This window comes from Triturus cristatus, chromosome 4_1 (assembly GCF_964204655.1).
Source record: "Triturus cristatus chromosome 4_1, aTriCri1.1, whole genome shotgun sequence".
Classification (NCBI taxonomy): Eukaryota; Metazoa; Chordata; class Amphibia; order Caudata; family Salamandridae; genus Triturus; species Triturus cristatus.
In genome coordinates this window covers 516,262,881-516,278,012 of record NC_140585.1, presented here as the reverse complement: position 1 = coordinate 516,278,012, position 15,132 = coordinate 516,262,881, and the positions used below count along the sequence as shown (strand labels likewise).

General features: G+C 46.0%; 1 protein-coding gene across 7 annotated transcripts in view; it reads right to left on the bottom strand.

Moving 5' to 3' along the window:
* Nucleotides 1–15,132, bottom strand: part of IRAG2 (inositol 1,4,5-triphosphate receptor associated 2) — a 1,211,571-nt gene that overhangs the window by 868,898 nt on the left and 327,541 nt on the right. For 6 of the 7 annotated variants that reach the window (XM_085652757.1, XM_085652760.1, XM_085652761.1 and 3 more), the window contains exon 9: nt 3,117–3,167. The exons of the other annotated variant lie outside the window; for it this stretch is intronic. In XM_085652757.1, the coding sequence (XP_085508883.1) occupies nt 3,117–3,167 (51 nt within the window). The remainder of the gene's footprint in view (nt 1–3,116; nt 3,168–15,132) is intronic. 7 annotated transcript variants of the gene reach the window in all.

The window sequence follows — 15,132 nt, the reverse complement described above, 5'->3', positions numbered from 1 at the left end:
TACTATTTTACTAAACTGGTGTGGTGTCCATTTGTAGTGTTTTCTCTGTATTACTGTATGTGTTCATATATGCTTCACACAGTGCCTCTGAGATAAGCCTGTCTGCTCGTGCCAAGCTACCAAGGGGGTGAGCAGGGGTTATTTTAGGAGTGTATCCATCTGCATTCTTCTGCATTCTGATAGCCTTGACTGAGCAGGATGGAACAGAGGCTAACACTTCACTTGAATAGGATGTGTCCTGTCCCCACACAATGGACTGATTACCCCCCCACATATAGCCTGGCAGACAAGATTTGGTTGAAAGGGATACTTGTGCACTTCAGAGAGGTGCTCTGATGTCACCACCCCCCCCTCCCATCAAAGGCACTTTTGGGTATAAGTGCTTGGTCTCTGACCTCTGCAAAATCAGACAAATGACTCAACTGGACTGCTGATCAGGAAGGCCTGCTTCTCCGTTTGCTGGCCAGCTTCTCCGTTTGCTGCCCTGCTGCTTTCTGACTCTGCTGAAGGAGAGCTGGACTGTCTTCACTCCAAGTAATCCCCATGGGCTTGTTGGCTTGTCTCCTGTTGCTTGAGATGCAGGGATATCAAAGTCTCTACCCCACCTCCTGTGGCAGGCTCATTGGGAGTTACCCAGATACTAGCAACAAGGATTTGGACACATCTCCTGTCTGTGTGTAATAGAACGGACGCATCGACCCGGTTGCCGGAGTAAAATGGGCGCAACACATCAGAAGCAGGTCTTTGCCTCTAGAGATCAATACATTGAAAAGTGTATCGCCTCCACTGCAGCTTTGTGAGATGGACTCATTCTCTGGACTGCGTGGCAAAATCTGGCACATCGTTTGATGCCTCTCGGCTCCGACACCCATCCTTGGAACTGAGGCATCGCCTTCACTGCATGGAGAAGAGAAACGCATCTTATTTGTGACAAGGAAAAGTACTTTGTTCACTGTTCACCGGGGCCTGCATGGGTCCTGTAGCTGGCAGGCACTCCATCGCAGTCAGCCCAAAATTTGAATCTGCCTTGGTCCAGCATGACCTAAAGTAACCTTTTTATCGTTACTTGCTTCTAAGCACTTTACTGCATTTATTACTTTAAAATTCAATACCTCAACTTCTATACATTGGTGTGTTGTCATTTTGGTCTTGTTTTGTTCAGAACGTAATCTATTTTTCTAAACCTGTGTGGTGTCCTTTTGTGGTGTATTTAGTGTGTTACTGTGTGTATTGCACAAATACATTACACACTGCTTCTTTAGATAAGCCGGACTACTCTGTGCCAGGCTACCAGAGGATGAACACAGGTTATCTTTTAGAGTGTATCTAGCTTACCCAGACTAAAACATTTATCTTTTAGGATAACTAAATTAATTTCACAATTTAGCGTGAATTTATATGTAATCTGTGATTCTAATTGGTATTTTTAAAACATTTTTTTATATTTTTACCTACAGCCTTCATGAAGAGGGTTCCCTCGAAACACGTTGGCTGTTTCGATACTGAGAAATACAAAATATTGAAAGAATTATGAATAAAGAACGATTTTTGAAAGGTTTCACCAGGGTATGCCAAATATGTAAACCTTTCATGGATATTTGTGTAGAGTGGAATAGATCTCCTTCTGGGTACTACTTATTGACTATCTACCATTGGCGACCGGTGCTCAAGGTGAAGGCTTTGGGGGGATCTTTTACCCAGCACCCAAACCCAAAGGTTGGCATTCATATATTGGCATTCATTTAAGATTAGCAAATTTCCACACAAAAGGAACCTGCAAACAAAAGTCGGAAACTCATTTTCAACTAAAGGTTATTCTTATCCATCAAACTGAATTTACAAGTAATAACACATACTTCATAAAAAATAACTAGGAACTATTAAACTCAAAAACCGCTCTGTAATACTACTGCAAACAATATGAAACTCCTATGACAAAATATCTATGAATGACCAAACTTCTGTTCCTGAGGAAGTTCACCCGATGCAATCCCTTAAAATGATAATGATCATAAAGACCTCAATCTATATCCACGGATGTTATGATTCCTAATGAATTAAAAACAGTGACAATACAGAGCTCCTCAGACTCCGAGGCATACGGCAAGCCACTCTAACGCACTTTTTTAGATCTCTAGTTTATAATGACACAAACTCTAACCAAACGCAACCCACACCAAGATATTTCGATTGAAATAATTGCAATCACATTTATCAACTACCCATTGCAACTCCCATTATAAAGACAGCCCTGATTCCATATCTTCCATTACTGAAGGTCTGCTGAGGTCATGATAATAAACTGCCATTTTAAATTAGTGCATCCTACATCTCTTTTTCGCCTAGAAACCAGATTACACCACTCACATAAATGATCACGAACACCCAGCTACTCCACGGTTTATCAATCATCCATTTTGACAGTGAAGAAAAGGAGGAGTGGTGGTACAATGATCTATGACAAGAGTTTAACTACAAACCGATTTATGCATTTGTCCCTTTTTCTTCAAATGCCTTGTAGGTGAAGTAAAACATTTACGTTAAAAGCTCTAAGGGGCACCATCATCTACCAAACCCTAAGGGGAAGCCCATTCAGTTGGTGGAACAAATACATTGATCATATATTGGCACAAGATAAGCGGCTAGCCTGAAAACGTCTACCTCCAATGTGGTGAGATCTGTGAAGCTCAAGTTGCAACGTTCTTGTCCTTTCTGAGTAAAAGTGAACTCCATTGTACAAAAACCAACAGACTGACACATTCTTAGAGTTGACTGGTAAGACCAGCTTTGCTTCTTTCACAATCAACATTGAAAAACCTCAAATACATGTACATGACCAAGTCGACTCCACTCTATTATCAGGACTTGCGCTGACGGTAAGTCAAAGAAATAAACAATTTACAGCTAATAATGACAAGGAATAAACAATGCAATGATAATTTATGCTAAAGCCACTTGTCTTAAAGACCTCTTTCATATGAATATTTAAATACAAATCCTGAAGTAATAATTTTAATATTTGCCATCACCATTACAAAATCTGCATCAGAACCAAAATGGCATCAAAAAGCAGAAAATTAAATTCTCATTAATCGTGTTTCTATCACACATCTTACCTCCTCTTGGAGTGAACTGATCTTATGTATAAGGGAAATATTCTCCTTTTCCTATAAAAACACAAAAAAATGCAAATAAATATTCTCCTAAGAAAATAATACAAACTCTACATATCACAGATATCAGTAAAAGATAGAGCAAAACTAGTAGCGTGTCTGGTGGTGGGTCTGGAGGCTTAGCGGACTAATGCATGTCACTGTAGGGACCTGTGGTTGACCTTATGGCGGATCCACTCAGCCTTTCATCCTTCAGGAGTACATTAAGTTGGGTAAAAATAAACATCTCTTATTCAGTGGCAAGATGCCCTTCTTGGTGAACTTGTGCTTTACAAACACATGTTATGTTTCCTTAAGTGCAGTAAAAAGAAACAATGACATTCCATGGTTGAAGGAGTTCTCCTACAGTCTGCAGCCTGTATCCATCGTAGTGGTGTAGATGTGCGAGCAATGAGGTAGTGTGTATGTCTATATGTCTAGCAACCCCAGTACTACAAATTCACTTTTTCATCATACTTGTATCCAAGCAAGAATATTTACCCAAAATCTGAAAAAGACAATTTAGTTGTTGGTTTCTCAAGAAAAGCCCACTGTAAATATCACCATTCTGGCAGTAGAAACCAAGGCACAACATCTCAATTCTATACATTTCCTTTTTCATCATAAGTGGATCAGTCTGAATTGTTATCCAAAATCTGAATAAGCAAATTTATTTTTGGTGTCTGACGGGAAGCCCACTCAAAATATCACAATTCTGCAATAGATACTCATACAGAACATCCCTTCTAAGTAAAAAAAATACTTGCGGAAATGTACAAAAATTACTATGGGAAGCGATACGATCCTTGAGAAACTAAGTGTTAGAGCTGGCATTATGGGCATTGGTTTTCCCTATATTTTTGCCAGTGCACTGTGTGCGCCCGGGGCCTGTAAACCAAAGTGCTGCTAGTAGGGTTGCAGTACTGATTGTGCCACCTACGCAAGCAGCCCTGCAATAAGGTCTCAGGCCTGCCATTGCGGTGCCTGTGTGCAGTCTAGCACTGCCATGTCAACCTGGCAAGCGCACCCACTGGGCAGGCCCTGACCTTCCCCTTTCTTACATGTGAGTCACCCCTAAGGCAAGCCCAAGGTACCCCTGTGGGAAGGGTGCTGTGTATATGAAATGTAGGATATGCCCTGATGTGTGGCATATCCTGATAGTGAACTACTGCCAATTTCGTTTTTCACTATTGTAAGGCTAGGGGAGTTTGCTTATAACATCTTATAAGTGTAACTGCCCATGGGGACAAGATGAGAAAATAAAGTTTGATATGCCTGAACTCAGAATGTTAAGATGCATCTTTTAGTGAGGGTGATTTTTACATGCTGGGTTGGAAAATACCACTATTAGAAAGTAGTTATTTTCTTTCCTAACTATCCAGTGTGCCTCTGCTAGGTTGTATATTGACGGTCTGGCTTTGGAGTGACAGGGGCTGGGGATGTGCATTCTGTTCGGACAGCCACTAGGGGGTAGAGGCGTGTCCTGCCTTTCCAGGGTGAGTCCGGGTTGGGCAGAATAGACCTGGGCTGCATTCAGAGTAGGGGGGAGGAGATTTCTTTCATACCTGAATGGGCCGGGTCTGCCAAGGACAATGCTGTCTCAACATCCTGCCAGGAAGCTGCACCAGTGAGGACAGAACTGGTTTTGGCTGGGCAAAGAGCTTCTCTGCCACAGAGAACAAAGGATTTTGTATTATAAAAAGAGGGGCTCAGAACCCAGACTGTTAGATCATTCTGGGAATCAAGAGGAACCTTTGCCAAGGAGAAGAGCGGGAGAAACTGAGGACAAGTACTGTCCCTTTGCTGTGTACTGTCTGGAGTTGGCTTGCAGTGGCTGTTTCTGCCAAGGAAAGGAGAAAGGACATTGCTGTGTGCTGTGTCCCCTGTTTGAAGAAGATCTCCAAGGGCTTGAAAGAAGAGCTTGCCTCCTGTTCTGAAGTCTCAGGGACACTGACTTCACCACCAGTTCCTGAACCTCCTTGCTGGGAGTTCTAATCTGCTAAAAGGTGCCTGATGTTTTTGTTTTGGACCTCTGGAGGCTGTTTGCCATGGGGAGCTGGAAAAGTAATGCAACTTCGAGAAGCGTGAAGCATCGCCGAAGGAACTGTTGCTTCACCTGCCGCGGCTCGAGAAATTGCTGCGTGCTGAGATCGCCGCACTTAGATCGAGAAGGATCAAGTCTGATGTTTCTCCGCGATCGACACTGTGTCGCAGACTCTCGGTGACTCCTAGGAGTGTGGTTTCAGTCGAATGATGCGCTCTAAAGCCTGATTGGGACGGATGTAAAAAGCCCGAGCTCTCCACAAGATGTGTCAATTGTGTATTAATGTGCCTTTCCAGGATCTTTGATAGAATGGGGAGCAATGAAATTGGTCTGAAGTTAGACAGGTTGGTGATGTCCGCTCCAGCCTTTTTTTTTAATAAAGGAATTATCATTGCATGCTTCCACTCCTGTGGAACATATGACTCAAGTAATGAAGAGTTCAGAAGTTGCATTAGCACTTGACGTGGGCTGAGTTCAAGTAGTTTTAAAATCTTGGCGGGTACCGGATCCCGTGGGGAGCCAGATTTAATGCTATTTAGGCAATGGGAAAAAGAGGCATCATCAAAGGGTAACCAGTTTGCAAGTTTCGTCCTTGTGAGGAGTGAAACATCTGGAGTCAGGATAGGTTCTGGCAGAGGCGTATCATTAGATGTAGAAGGACTTAATGAGTCATAGATGCGCTCTACTTTAGATATGAAAAAATTAGCAACAGAATTACATTGAGCCTCTTGTAGTGCAGGAGGGGCTGGTACCGTATCTGCTCCAGTTAATTTCTTCACAACCGAAAAGAGAGTACGGGGACAATTTTGGGCATTGGTTACTGTATTCGAAACAAAGGCAGCTCTGGCCATTTTAAAATGATGATGGTAGTCCCTAAGGGCTTCCTTATAGGCTATTTTATGGGAGGCGGAGTAAGAACGTCTCCATTTTCTCTCAAAAATCTTACAACTAGATTTCATGCGTTTTAGATCTTCAGAAAACCAAGGTGCAGGAGGTCGATGAGATGAAGAGTTTTTAGGTGTTAAGGGAAGAAGTTCATCGATGGCAGAATTCAGCCATTTGAATACTTCGGAGTTTAATACAGATGTGGATGTGTTGGTATTAGGAAGGGTATTCGATAAACGTGCGTTAAGATCAATAGTATTAAGTTTGTGCCAACGACGTGTAAACACATCCTTACTGCTGCTGTTTTTATTTTGAATTTCTGTCTGAGATAAGGCAAAGTGTACAGCATAGTGGTCCGACCATTCCAATGGACGGGCAAGAGAAGAACATTCAAAAGGAATATTTGAAAAGACAGGGTCCAATAAGTGCTAAAAAAAGGAACAGAGCTGTAGGAAAAAGCAACAGAGCTGCAGGAAGAAGCAACAGAGCTGCAGGAAGAAGCAACAGAGCTGCAGGAAGAAGCAACAGAGCTGCAGGAAGAAGCAACAGAGCTGCAGGAAGAAGCAACAGAGCTGCAGAAAGAAGCCTACTTCGACTGTACCTTGCCACAAACCTCACTTATGTCTTGAAGGTTCACTATTCATCGACTGCTCAGAATGTTCGGCCTACCAAATGTAAAACAGCAATCCTAACCATATCACTGTTGTAAGACTCACCAAGTTTGTGAAGATATGCATGTGTGTGTCTGTGCTTTTACCTAGTGACCGGTTACATAAAAATAAACATACAAATACTTGAATACCTGTGTTTCAAACAGCATACTCTGTAAATTTGTATGCAGGAAGGTGTATGCATTTCTTTCTGCTCATAATTAGGTCTGGGCTAAATTTCCGTTCCGCTCGCGGAAATTGGGATAATTTGACATTTTCGCGTTCCGCGGAGAGCGCGAAAATGTCAACATTTCCGCATTCCGCAGCTTAGCGATAATTTGTTTCTTGCTCGCACTATAAAATAATACATTCTCACGTGCGCGATCGCCTTACCTGAATCCCCGCGTTAGCCGACAAGTTTTCCCGATCCGGTCGCGTTCTCCACGAGATGTTGGATTGTTGGTAGCCATTTGCGCTGTCTCGCGACAGTTCGCGCCCGCAGTAATGTCATTGGTCGCGCGATCAAGTCTTTCTTCTCGCGATCATGCACCGCGAGAAGAGTGAAAACAAGATGGCCGCGCCCGCGAGCAACCGCATGGGTAAGCTGGCGAGCTGCGACCACGCAGAAGATACCGCAAACGGGCGGGAAAAAAACTTCCGCATCTTCACGATATTTCCGCGTGTTGGCGGAGATTTTTAACATTTTTGCGGTAATTTGCGAAAGTCACTTTCGCAAATTCCGCCCACCCCTACTCATAATACAGGGCACATGGGTATTCAATAATATATTTGATGGGCTCTACAAACATAAGATATGTCTGCTTGTGCAACTGAATGACAGAGCAGAACTGAGAGGATTCAACCACCTATAAGAGAAGCTGCCTGCTTTTTAAGCTACCATCTTCAGATGCATAACATATGTGAAAATATATGTACAAGTAGACATTTACCTCAGTCAGGAGAGCATGCAGATCTTTAAACTTGACAGCTAACAATTCCCATTTGAATGCAGCAAGCGGCAAGAGAAGGGGCAGAAAGAGGCAAGAGAAGTACAGAAAGATGCAAAAGAAGTACAGAAACAAGCAAGAAGGGGCAGAAAGAGGCAGAAAGAGGCAAAGGAAATGCAGAAAGAGGAAGAAAGATGCAGAAACAAGCAAGATAAAAGCAGAAAGAGGAAGAAAGATGCAGAAACAAGAAGATAAAAGCAGAAAGTTAAAGGAAATGCAGAAAGAAACATGAGGTGCGGCAAACGAGGTGCGGCAAACGAGGAGCGGAGAGCGGCAAGAGAGGTGCAGAGAGCGGCAAGAGAGGTGCAGAGAGCGGCAAGAGAGGTGCAGAGAGCGGCAAGAGAGGTGCAGAGAGCGGCAAGAGAGGTGCAGAGAGCGGCAAGAGAGGTGCAGAGAGCGGCAAGAGAGGTGCAGAGAGCGGCAAGAGAGGTGCAGAGAGCGGCAAGAGAGGTGCAGAGAGCGGCAAGAGAGGTGCAGAGAGCGGCAAGAGAGGTGCAGAGAGCGGCAAGAGAGGTGCAGAGAGCGGCAAGAGAGGTGCAGAGAGCGGCAAGAGAGGTGCAGAGAGCGGCAAGAGAGGTGCAGAGAGCGGCAAGAGAGGTGCAGAGAGCGGCAAGAGAGGTGCAGAGAGCGGCAAGAGAGGTGCAGAGAGCGGCAAGAGAGGTGCAGAGAGCGGCAAGAGAGGTGCAGAGAGCGGCAAGAGAGGTGCAGAGAGCGGCAAGAGAGGTGCAGAGAGCGGCAAGAGAGGTGCAGAGAGCGGCAAGAGAGGTGCAGAGAGCGGCAAGAGAGGTGCAGAGAGCGGCAAGAGAGGTGCAGAGAGCGGCAAGAGAGGTGCAGAGAGCGGCAAGAGAGGTGCAGAGAGCGGCAAGAGAGGTGCAGAGAGCGGCAAGAGAGGTGCAGAGAGCGGCAAGAGAGGTGCAGAGAGCGGCAAGAGAGGTGCAGAGAGCGGCAAGAGAGGTGCAGAGAGCGGCAAGAGAGGTGCAGAGAGCGGCAAGAGAGGTGCAGAGAGCGGCAAGAGAGGTGCAGAGAGCGGCAAGAGAGGTGCAGAGAGCGGCAAGAGAGGTGCAGAGAGCGGCAAGAGAGGTGCAGAGAGCGGCAAGAGAGGTGCAGAGAGCGGCAAGAGAGGTGCAGAGAGCGGCAAGAGAGGTGCAGAGAGCGGCAAGAGAGGCGCAGAGAGCGGCAAGAGAGGCGCAGAGAGCGGCCAGAGAGGCGCAGAGAGCGGCCAGAGAGGCGCAGAGAGCGGCCAGAGAGGCGCAGAGAGCGGCCAGAGAGGCGCAGAGAGCGGCCAGAGAGGCGCAGAGAGCGGCCAGAGAGGCGCAGAGAGCGGCCAGAGAGGCGCAGAGAGCGGCCAGAGAGGCGCAGAGAGCGGCCAGAGAGGCGCAGAGAGCGGCCAGAGAGGCGCAGAGAGCGGCCAGAGAGGCGCAGAGAGCGGCCAGAGAGGCGCAGAGAGCGGCCAGAGAGGCGCAGAGAGCGGCCAGAGAGGCGCAGAGAGGTGCAGAGAGAGGCAAGAGAGGTGCAGAGAGAGGCAAGAGAGGTGCAGAGAGAGGCAAGAGAGGTGCAGAGAGAGGCAAGAGAGGTGCAGAGAGAGGCAAGAGAGGTGCAGAGAGAGGCAAGAGGTGCAGAGAGAGGCAAGAGAGGTGCAGAGAGAGGCAAGAGAGGTGCAGAGAGAGGCAAGAGAGGTGCAGAGAGAGGCAAGAGAGGTGCAGAGAGCGGCAAGAGAGGTGCAGAGAGCAGCAAGAGAGGTGCAGAGAGCAGCAAGAGAGGTGCAGAGAGCAGCAAGAGAGGTGCAGAGAGCGGCAAGAGAGGTGCAGAGAGCGGCAAGAGAGGTGCAGAGAGCGGCAAGAGAGGCGCAGAGAGCGGCAAGAGAGGCGCAGAGAGCGGCAAGAGAGGCGCAGAGAGCGGCAAGAGAGGCGCAGAGAGCGGCAAGAGAGGCGCAGAGAGCGGCAAGAGAGGCGCAGAGAGCGGCAAGAGAGGCGCAGAGAGCGGCAAGAGAGGCGCAGAGAGCGGCAAGAGAGGCGCAGAGAGCGGCAAGAGAGGCGCAGAGAGCGGCAAGAGAGGCGCAGAGAGCGGCAAGAAAACTACAGAGAGCGGCAAGAAAACTACAGAGAGCGGCAAGAAAACTACAGAGAGCGGCAAGAAAACTACAGAGAGCGGCAAGAAAACTACAGAGAGCGGCAAGAGAGATGCAGGAAGAGGGATGTGGAAAGAGGCAAGAGAAGCGCGGAAAGAGGCAAGAGAAGCGCAGGAAGAGGCAAACTAGGTGTAGAAAGAAGCAACAGGTGCAGAAAAAAGCAACAGAGGTGCAGGAAGAGGCATGAGATGTGTAGAAAGACGCAAGAAAACTGCACAAAGAGCAAAAAGAAGTGCAGAAACAAGCAAGAAGGGGCAGAAAGAGGAAGAAAGGGGCCAGACAGGTGCAGAAAAAGGAAGGAACACAGAACTAAGCAATGGAAGTTCAGAAAGAGGAAGAAAGATGCAGAAACAAGCAAGATAAAAGCAGAAAGAGGCAAAGGAAATGCAGAAAGAGGAAGAAAGATGCAGAAAGAAGCAAGAAAAGGGATGAAAGATGAGAGGTGCAGAAAGGAGCAAGGAAAGGGATGAAAGACAAGAGTTGCGGAAAGAAACAAAAGGTGCGGCAAGAGAGGTGCAGAGAGCGGCAAGACAACTGCAGAGAGCGGCAAGACAACTGCAGAGAGCGGCAAGACAACTGCAGAGAGCGGCAAGACAACTGCAGAGAGCGGCAAGACAACTGCAGAGAGCGGCAAGACAGATGCAGAAAGAGGGAAGAGGGATGCGGGAAGAGGGATGTGGAAAGAGGCAAGAGAAGCGCAGAAAGGTGCAAGAGAAGCGCAGAAAGGTGCAAGAGGGGTACAGAAAGGTATAAGAGGGGTGCAGAAAGACAAGAGAAGTGCAAAAGGAGGCAAACTAGGTGTAGAAAGAAGCAACAGGTGCAGAAAACTAACCAACCAACTAACCAGGGATCTCCTATACACAGATTATACACTCTTTGGACCAGTAGGTCTTCCCCTCCAGTATGTGGCATACTGCCAATATTTTATTCTTTAGGCTTGTGATGATATAGGGGCGATATTTAACCCCGAATTGAATTTATTTTCTGAATTGACTAAATTTTATTAGATGACTGTTTTGACAATAAAATTGTTTGATTCTTAATATGTCAACGTCATAGCCTGGCAAATTATTATATGATATTTGCCCATTTAAACGTTGAGAACCATGGATATCTGTAACCAACGCTGTTAGTGCCTAACAAAGACTTTATATGACGGACGAATCAATGCGGACGTAGCTATTTGCCAACGAGACTACATATCTAAGATGGCGGCCATTTTCATAAATGTTGAGGACGATTATACCTAGTAACTGGGATTAACCCTATGGTATATCCGCATTTAACACAGGGTGCGGTTTGTTTACAACTATCTTTTTCCTTTATGTGGTTAAAACTTTTTTGAGATGTCGATCGAGTCTTATGGATTTTTTGCAAAATAGGAATAGACGAACGCAGATTTTCGATATAACTCACATTATATAGTGAGTTACGTGTATTGTCGGCAGAATAGGCATACTTGGATCAATTACATAGATCACAAAGATTATCAGCCACATAATATGGCGGCCGCGGTTTATGATTTCTGTCGCCGCATCTCACGCGCTAGTCTTTTGAGCTTTCAAATATTACAAAAAGCACTTCCGGTTACCGGCAGCTCACTACGGCCATTCTGAGGTGCCGGGAATCTGATTTAGGCTCTGTCGCTGTTACTTACAGGTATGGATATGATGGATATTCGGGGACTTTTATACAGCTAATACTGTCTTTGACATAGGTACCTTGAATAGATTTGTACCTTTTTTTAGCGCGTAGTTGGCTTTTCAAATACAGAGCCCTCACATTGGCACACGTTCACCTCACTTAGTTCTAACTTAAATTTCATGGTGAATTGTTTGGTTTCTGGCGTACGGAGTTGGTTCACCTGGCTTACATTTTATAAGTTTCCAGGGTCACTTTGCACACACGGGGATTTTGGCACATTGGGTGATATTAGACTTTGTCATTGACTTTCTAATGGTGATGGCTTGACTTTTCTAACATGGAATTATATCTTCCTGATATAACTATTCCAATAATAGCAGCCTGACTTCTAATGGTAGACAATTATGAATACTATAATAATGAACACTATTGGTGATAAGATGATTGATCTTTTTCTCATAAGGCTTATATTTTAAGCACATATACTTAGCTTGATGATATTGTTTGTGAGTAGGAGCTTCTGCCTCATCGTTTTTTAAATAGGAACCCATTATATTTTTGCAGAAACATGCGTAAATTAGGACTCTGCATGGGATATCTTGATTTGCCCAGCCATAATCAGGCTGGTACGGAGTTACAACCAGTCGGAAGGTATATTCATACCCTATGGGTGATATCTAGAATGGACGTCGATCTTATTTGAATGGATTTCTCATAGAAATTTTATCTTTGTATTTTATTAACTTTAGGCGCATAGACTTTTGCACCTCTTGGAAGGTAGGCCTGGGTTTTCCCAGTAGATAGTTGTGTAGACAATCTGTACTGAGAGTGTCACCTGTGTGAGGATTATTAGCTGCATGATTTCCATTTGGCACTCCCTATAATCAATCAATTTTTCAAAAACAAATCATCCATTTAGACACTTATATACCCATTTATTCTTCCATCAACCTTGAGCTATACTTATATAAAACATGTCATTTTCAGAAAAACACACATTCAGTGGATGACGTCATCAGTGATGTTATTTGAGATGTCATCAGTGATGTCATGAGTGATGTCACTGACCATGTCATGAGTGATGTAATATGTGACGTCATCAGCAGTGCATTGCGGGCGCGCAAGTTATAGTTAGCTGAACTAACTATAACAGGGGACTTACAATGGTTTTGTACGAGTGAAAAGTCCAGCTAACTATAACGCCCCTGAAACCTATGGTTTTTCAGTGAATTTCTAAGGTTTTTTTAAATGCTAATTCCTAACTATAACGTGCCTGAAACCTATGGTTTTTTCAGTGAATTTTAAATGTTTTTTAAATGCTAATTTCAAACTATGCCTACAGAGATAGGACATGTGAAGAAAGAAGAAAAAACGCACAGAAAGAAAAAAAAGAAATGCAGAAAGAAGCAACAGAAGTCCTCAAAGACGAAGAAATGTGCAGGAAGAAGGATAACGTGCAGAGAGAACAAACAGAAGAGCAGAAAGAAGCCTTGTTGCAAAATCATCCTGTACCCTCAACTTTTTCAGACGGATACTGGTGGTAACTGAGTCTGACTAACCAGTCCTAGAGCCAGGGCTATGTTAAAAGATACTCAGAATACAGTGAAAACACCTACATACACTAGAGAACACTATGCGTTGGGGTCCCCCTGTGATTAGCATGACCTCCTCTGTAAGCCCCTAGTATATAACAGGGCAGGGGATTAAAACTACCTCTTAAAACGCGCCACAGGGCCTATTTGCACACGTCACCTCAGGCCCCGTCCCCTCCCTTCCCCACTGTGTAAATACGCCCTGTGGCCGTTTTAAGTTGGGAGATTACGTTCATTTGAATCCTGAGGGTCCCCAGGGTCCAACTAGACCACTAGGCACCTCCAGTAAGTGCCACAGAGCTGCGTTGCAGAGAGATGTAAAAAGGGGCACGGCCTAGACCACCTCTTTGCAACACAGCGCAGTGGCGCTTGCTGGAAGCACCTGGTGGGCTAGTTGGATTGAAGGGGAATTATTTCCCCAATTTAAAACGTGCCAAAGGGCGTGTTTGCACACGTCACCTCAGGCCCCGTCCCCTCCCTTCCCCACTGTGTAAACACGCCCTGTGGCCGTTTTAAGTTGGGAGATTAAGTCCCCTTGAATCCTGAGGGTCCCTAGGGGCAAAATAGCCAACTAGGTGCGTCCAGTAAGCGCCATTGTAGAGAGGTGTAAAAAGGGGCACGGCCTGCACCACCTCTCTGCAACGCAGAGCAGTGGCGCTTACTGGAAGCACCTGGTGGGCTAGTTGGCCCCCAGGGTCCCTCAGGATTGAAAGGGAATTATTTCCCCAACTTAAAACGCGCCACAGGGCGTGTTTGCATACATCACCTCAGGCCCCGTCCCCTCCCTTCACAACGGGGTAAACGCGCCCTGTGGCCGTTCTAAGTTGGGAGATTAAGTCCGCTTGAATCCTAAGGTTCCCTAGGGTCAAACTAGCCCACTAGGTACCTCCAGTAAGCGCCACAGAGCTGCGTTGCATAGAGGTGTAAAAAGGGGCATGGCCTCAGAACACCTGTCTGCAACGCAGCTCCCTGGCACATACTGGAGATACCTGTTGGGCTAGTTGGCCCTCAGGGACCCTCAGTATTGAAGGGGAATTAATTCCCCAACTCACAACTGGCCAGGGGGCGCGTTTGCAGAGTGCTGCAAGGAGGGGGCATGGCATCCGGGGTGATGCCGGTCTTTTATTTATTTTTTTTTTAAGAAGAAGGGCTGTGTGGCCCCCCGTCTTTTTCTAATTTATTGGCCCTGGGGACCCCATGCCCCAGGGCCTGCAACCTAATTTTGTTTGTTGAAAAAAATTAATTTAGCCCTCCCAAGGCCTTAATCGGGACCCCAACACCCGGGTCATGGCCTTTTTTTTTATTCTTTAGAAGAGGGGCTGCGTTGCCCCCCTCCTCAGGCCACTTATGGCCCCGGGGACCCCATCCCCCGGGGCCGGCCTTTGTTTTTTATTAGTTTTTTTAAAATATATATTTATAGAAACACCTAGGTCATGCTGGACAAACCGTATGTGCCTAGAACCATGACGATTTGCGTGATATTCATTATACAATGAATCCACGTGGAATGTATTTACACCGCTGATGTGTCTGACGCCCTACCATGCCTAATCCCAGCGCCTCCGCCGGTGGGTACTCTCCAAGTAGACACCCTTGTCGTTTTATACTAACATGGGTAGCTATTGACAGGGACATTTAATACACACGCACACCAAGCCATTCAAAGGGGATTCGACAAAAATTCGACCAAACTATGCAAGAAACCCCCCTCACGGTTAATAAAACACACATCTACCGCCGGATGTGTAATACTTTTTATTTTACTCTCTGGAAAGGAGACAAACCTCACTTGAGAGCCACAGCGTGCTCCTGGCTGAGCCCAATGCTGTGTTACACCCACTAGTGCCCGCCGAGTGCCACACACCTCTGTGTTGTATTCCACCAGCTAGTGCATATGCTAAGACACACTCTAGCTCATGAGCACTGCAACACCACCCCGTGAATATGTCATGCCACACTTGCCTTCGCATGGGTAATATTGCCCCATCTAACGTGCCTTCCTCGATGCCTATGTTATAACGCACAGCGTG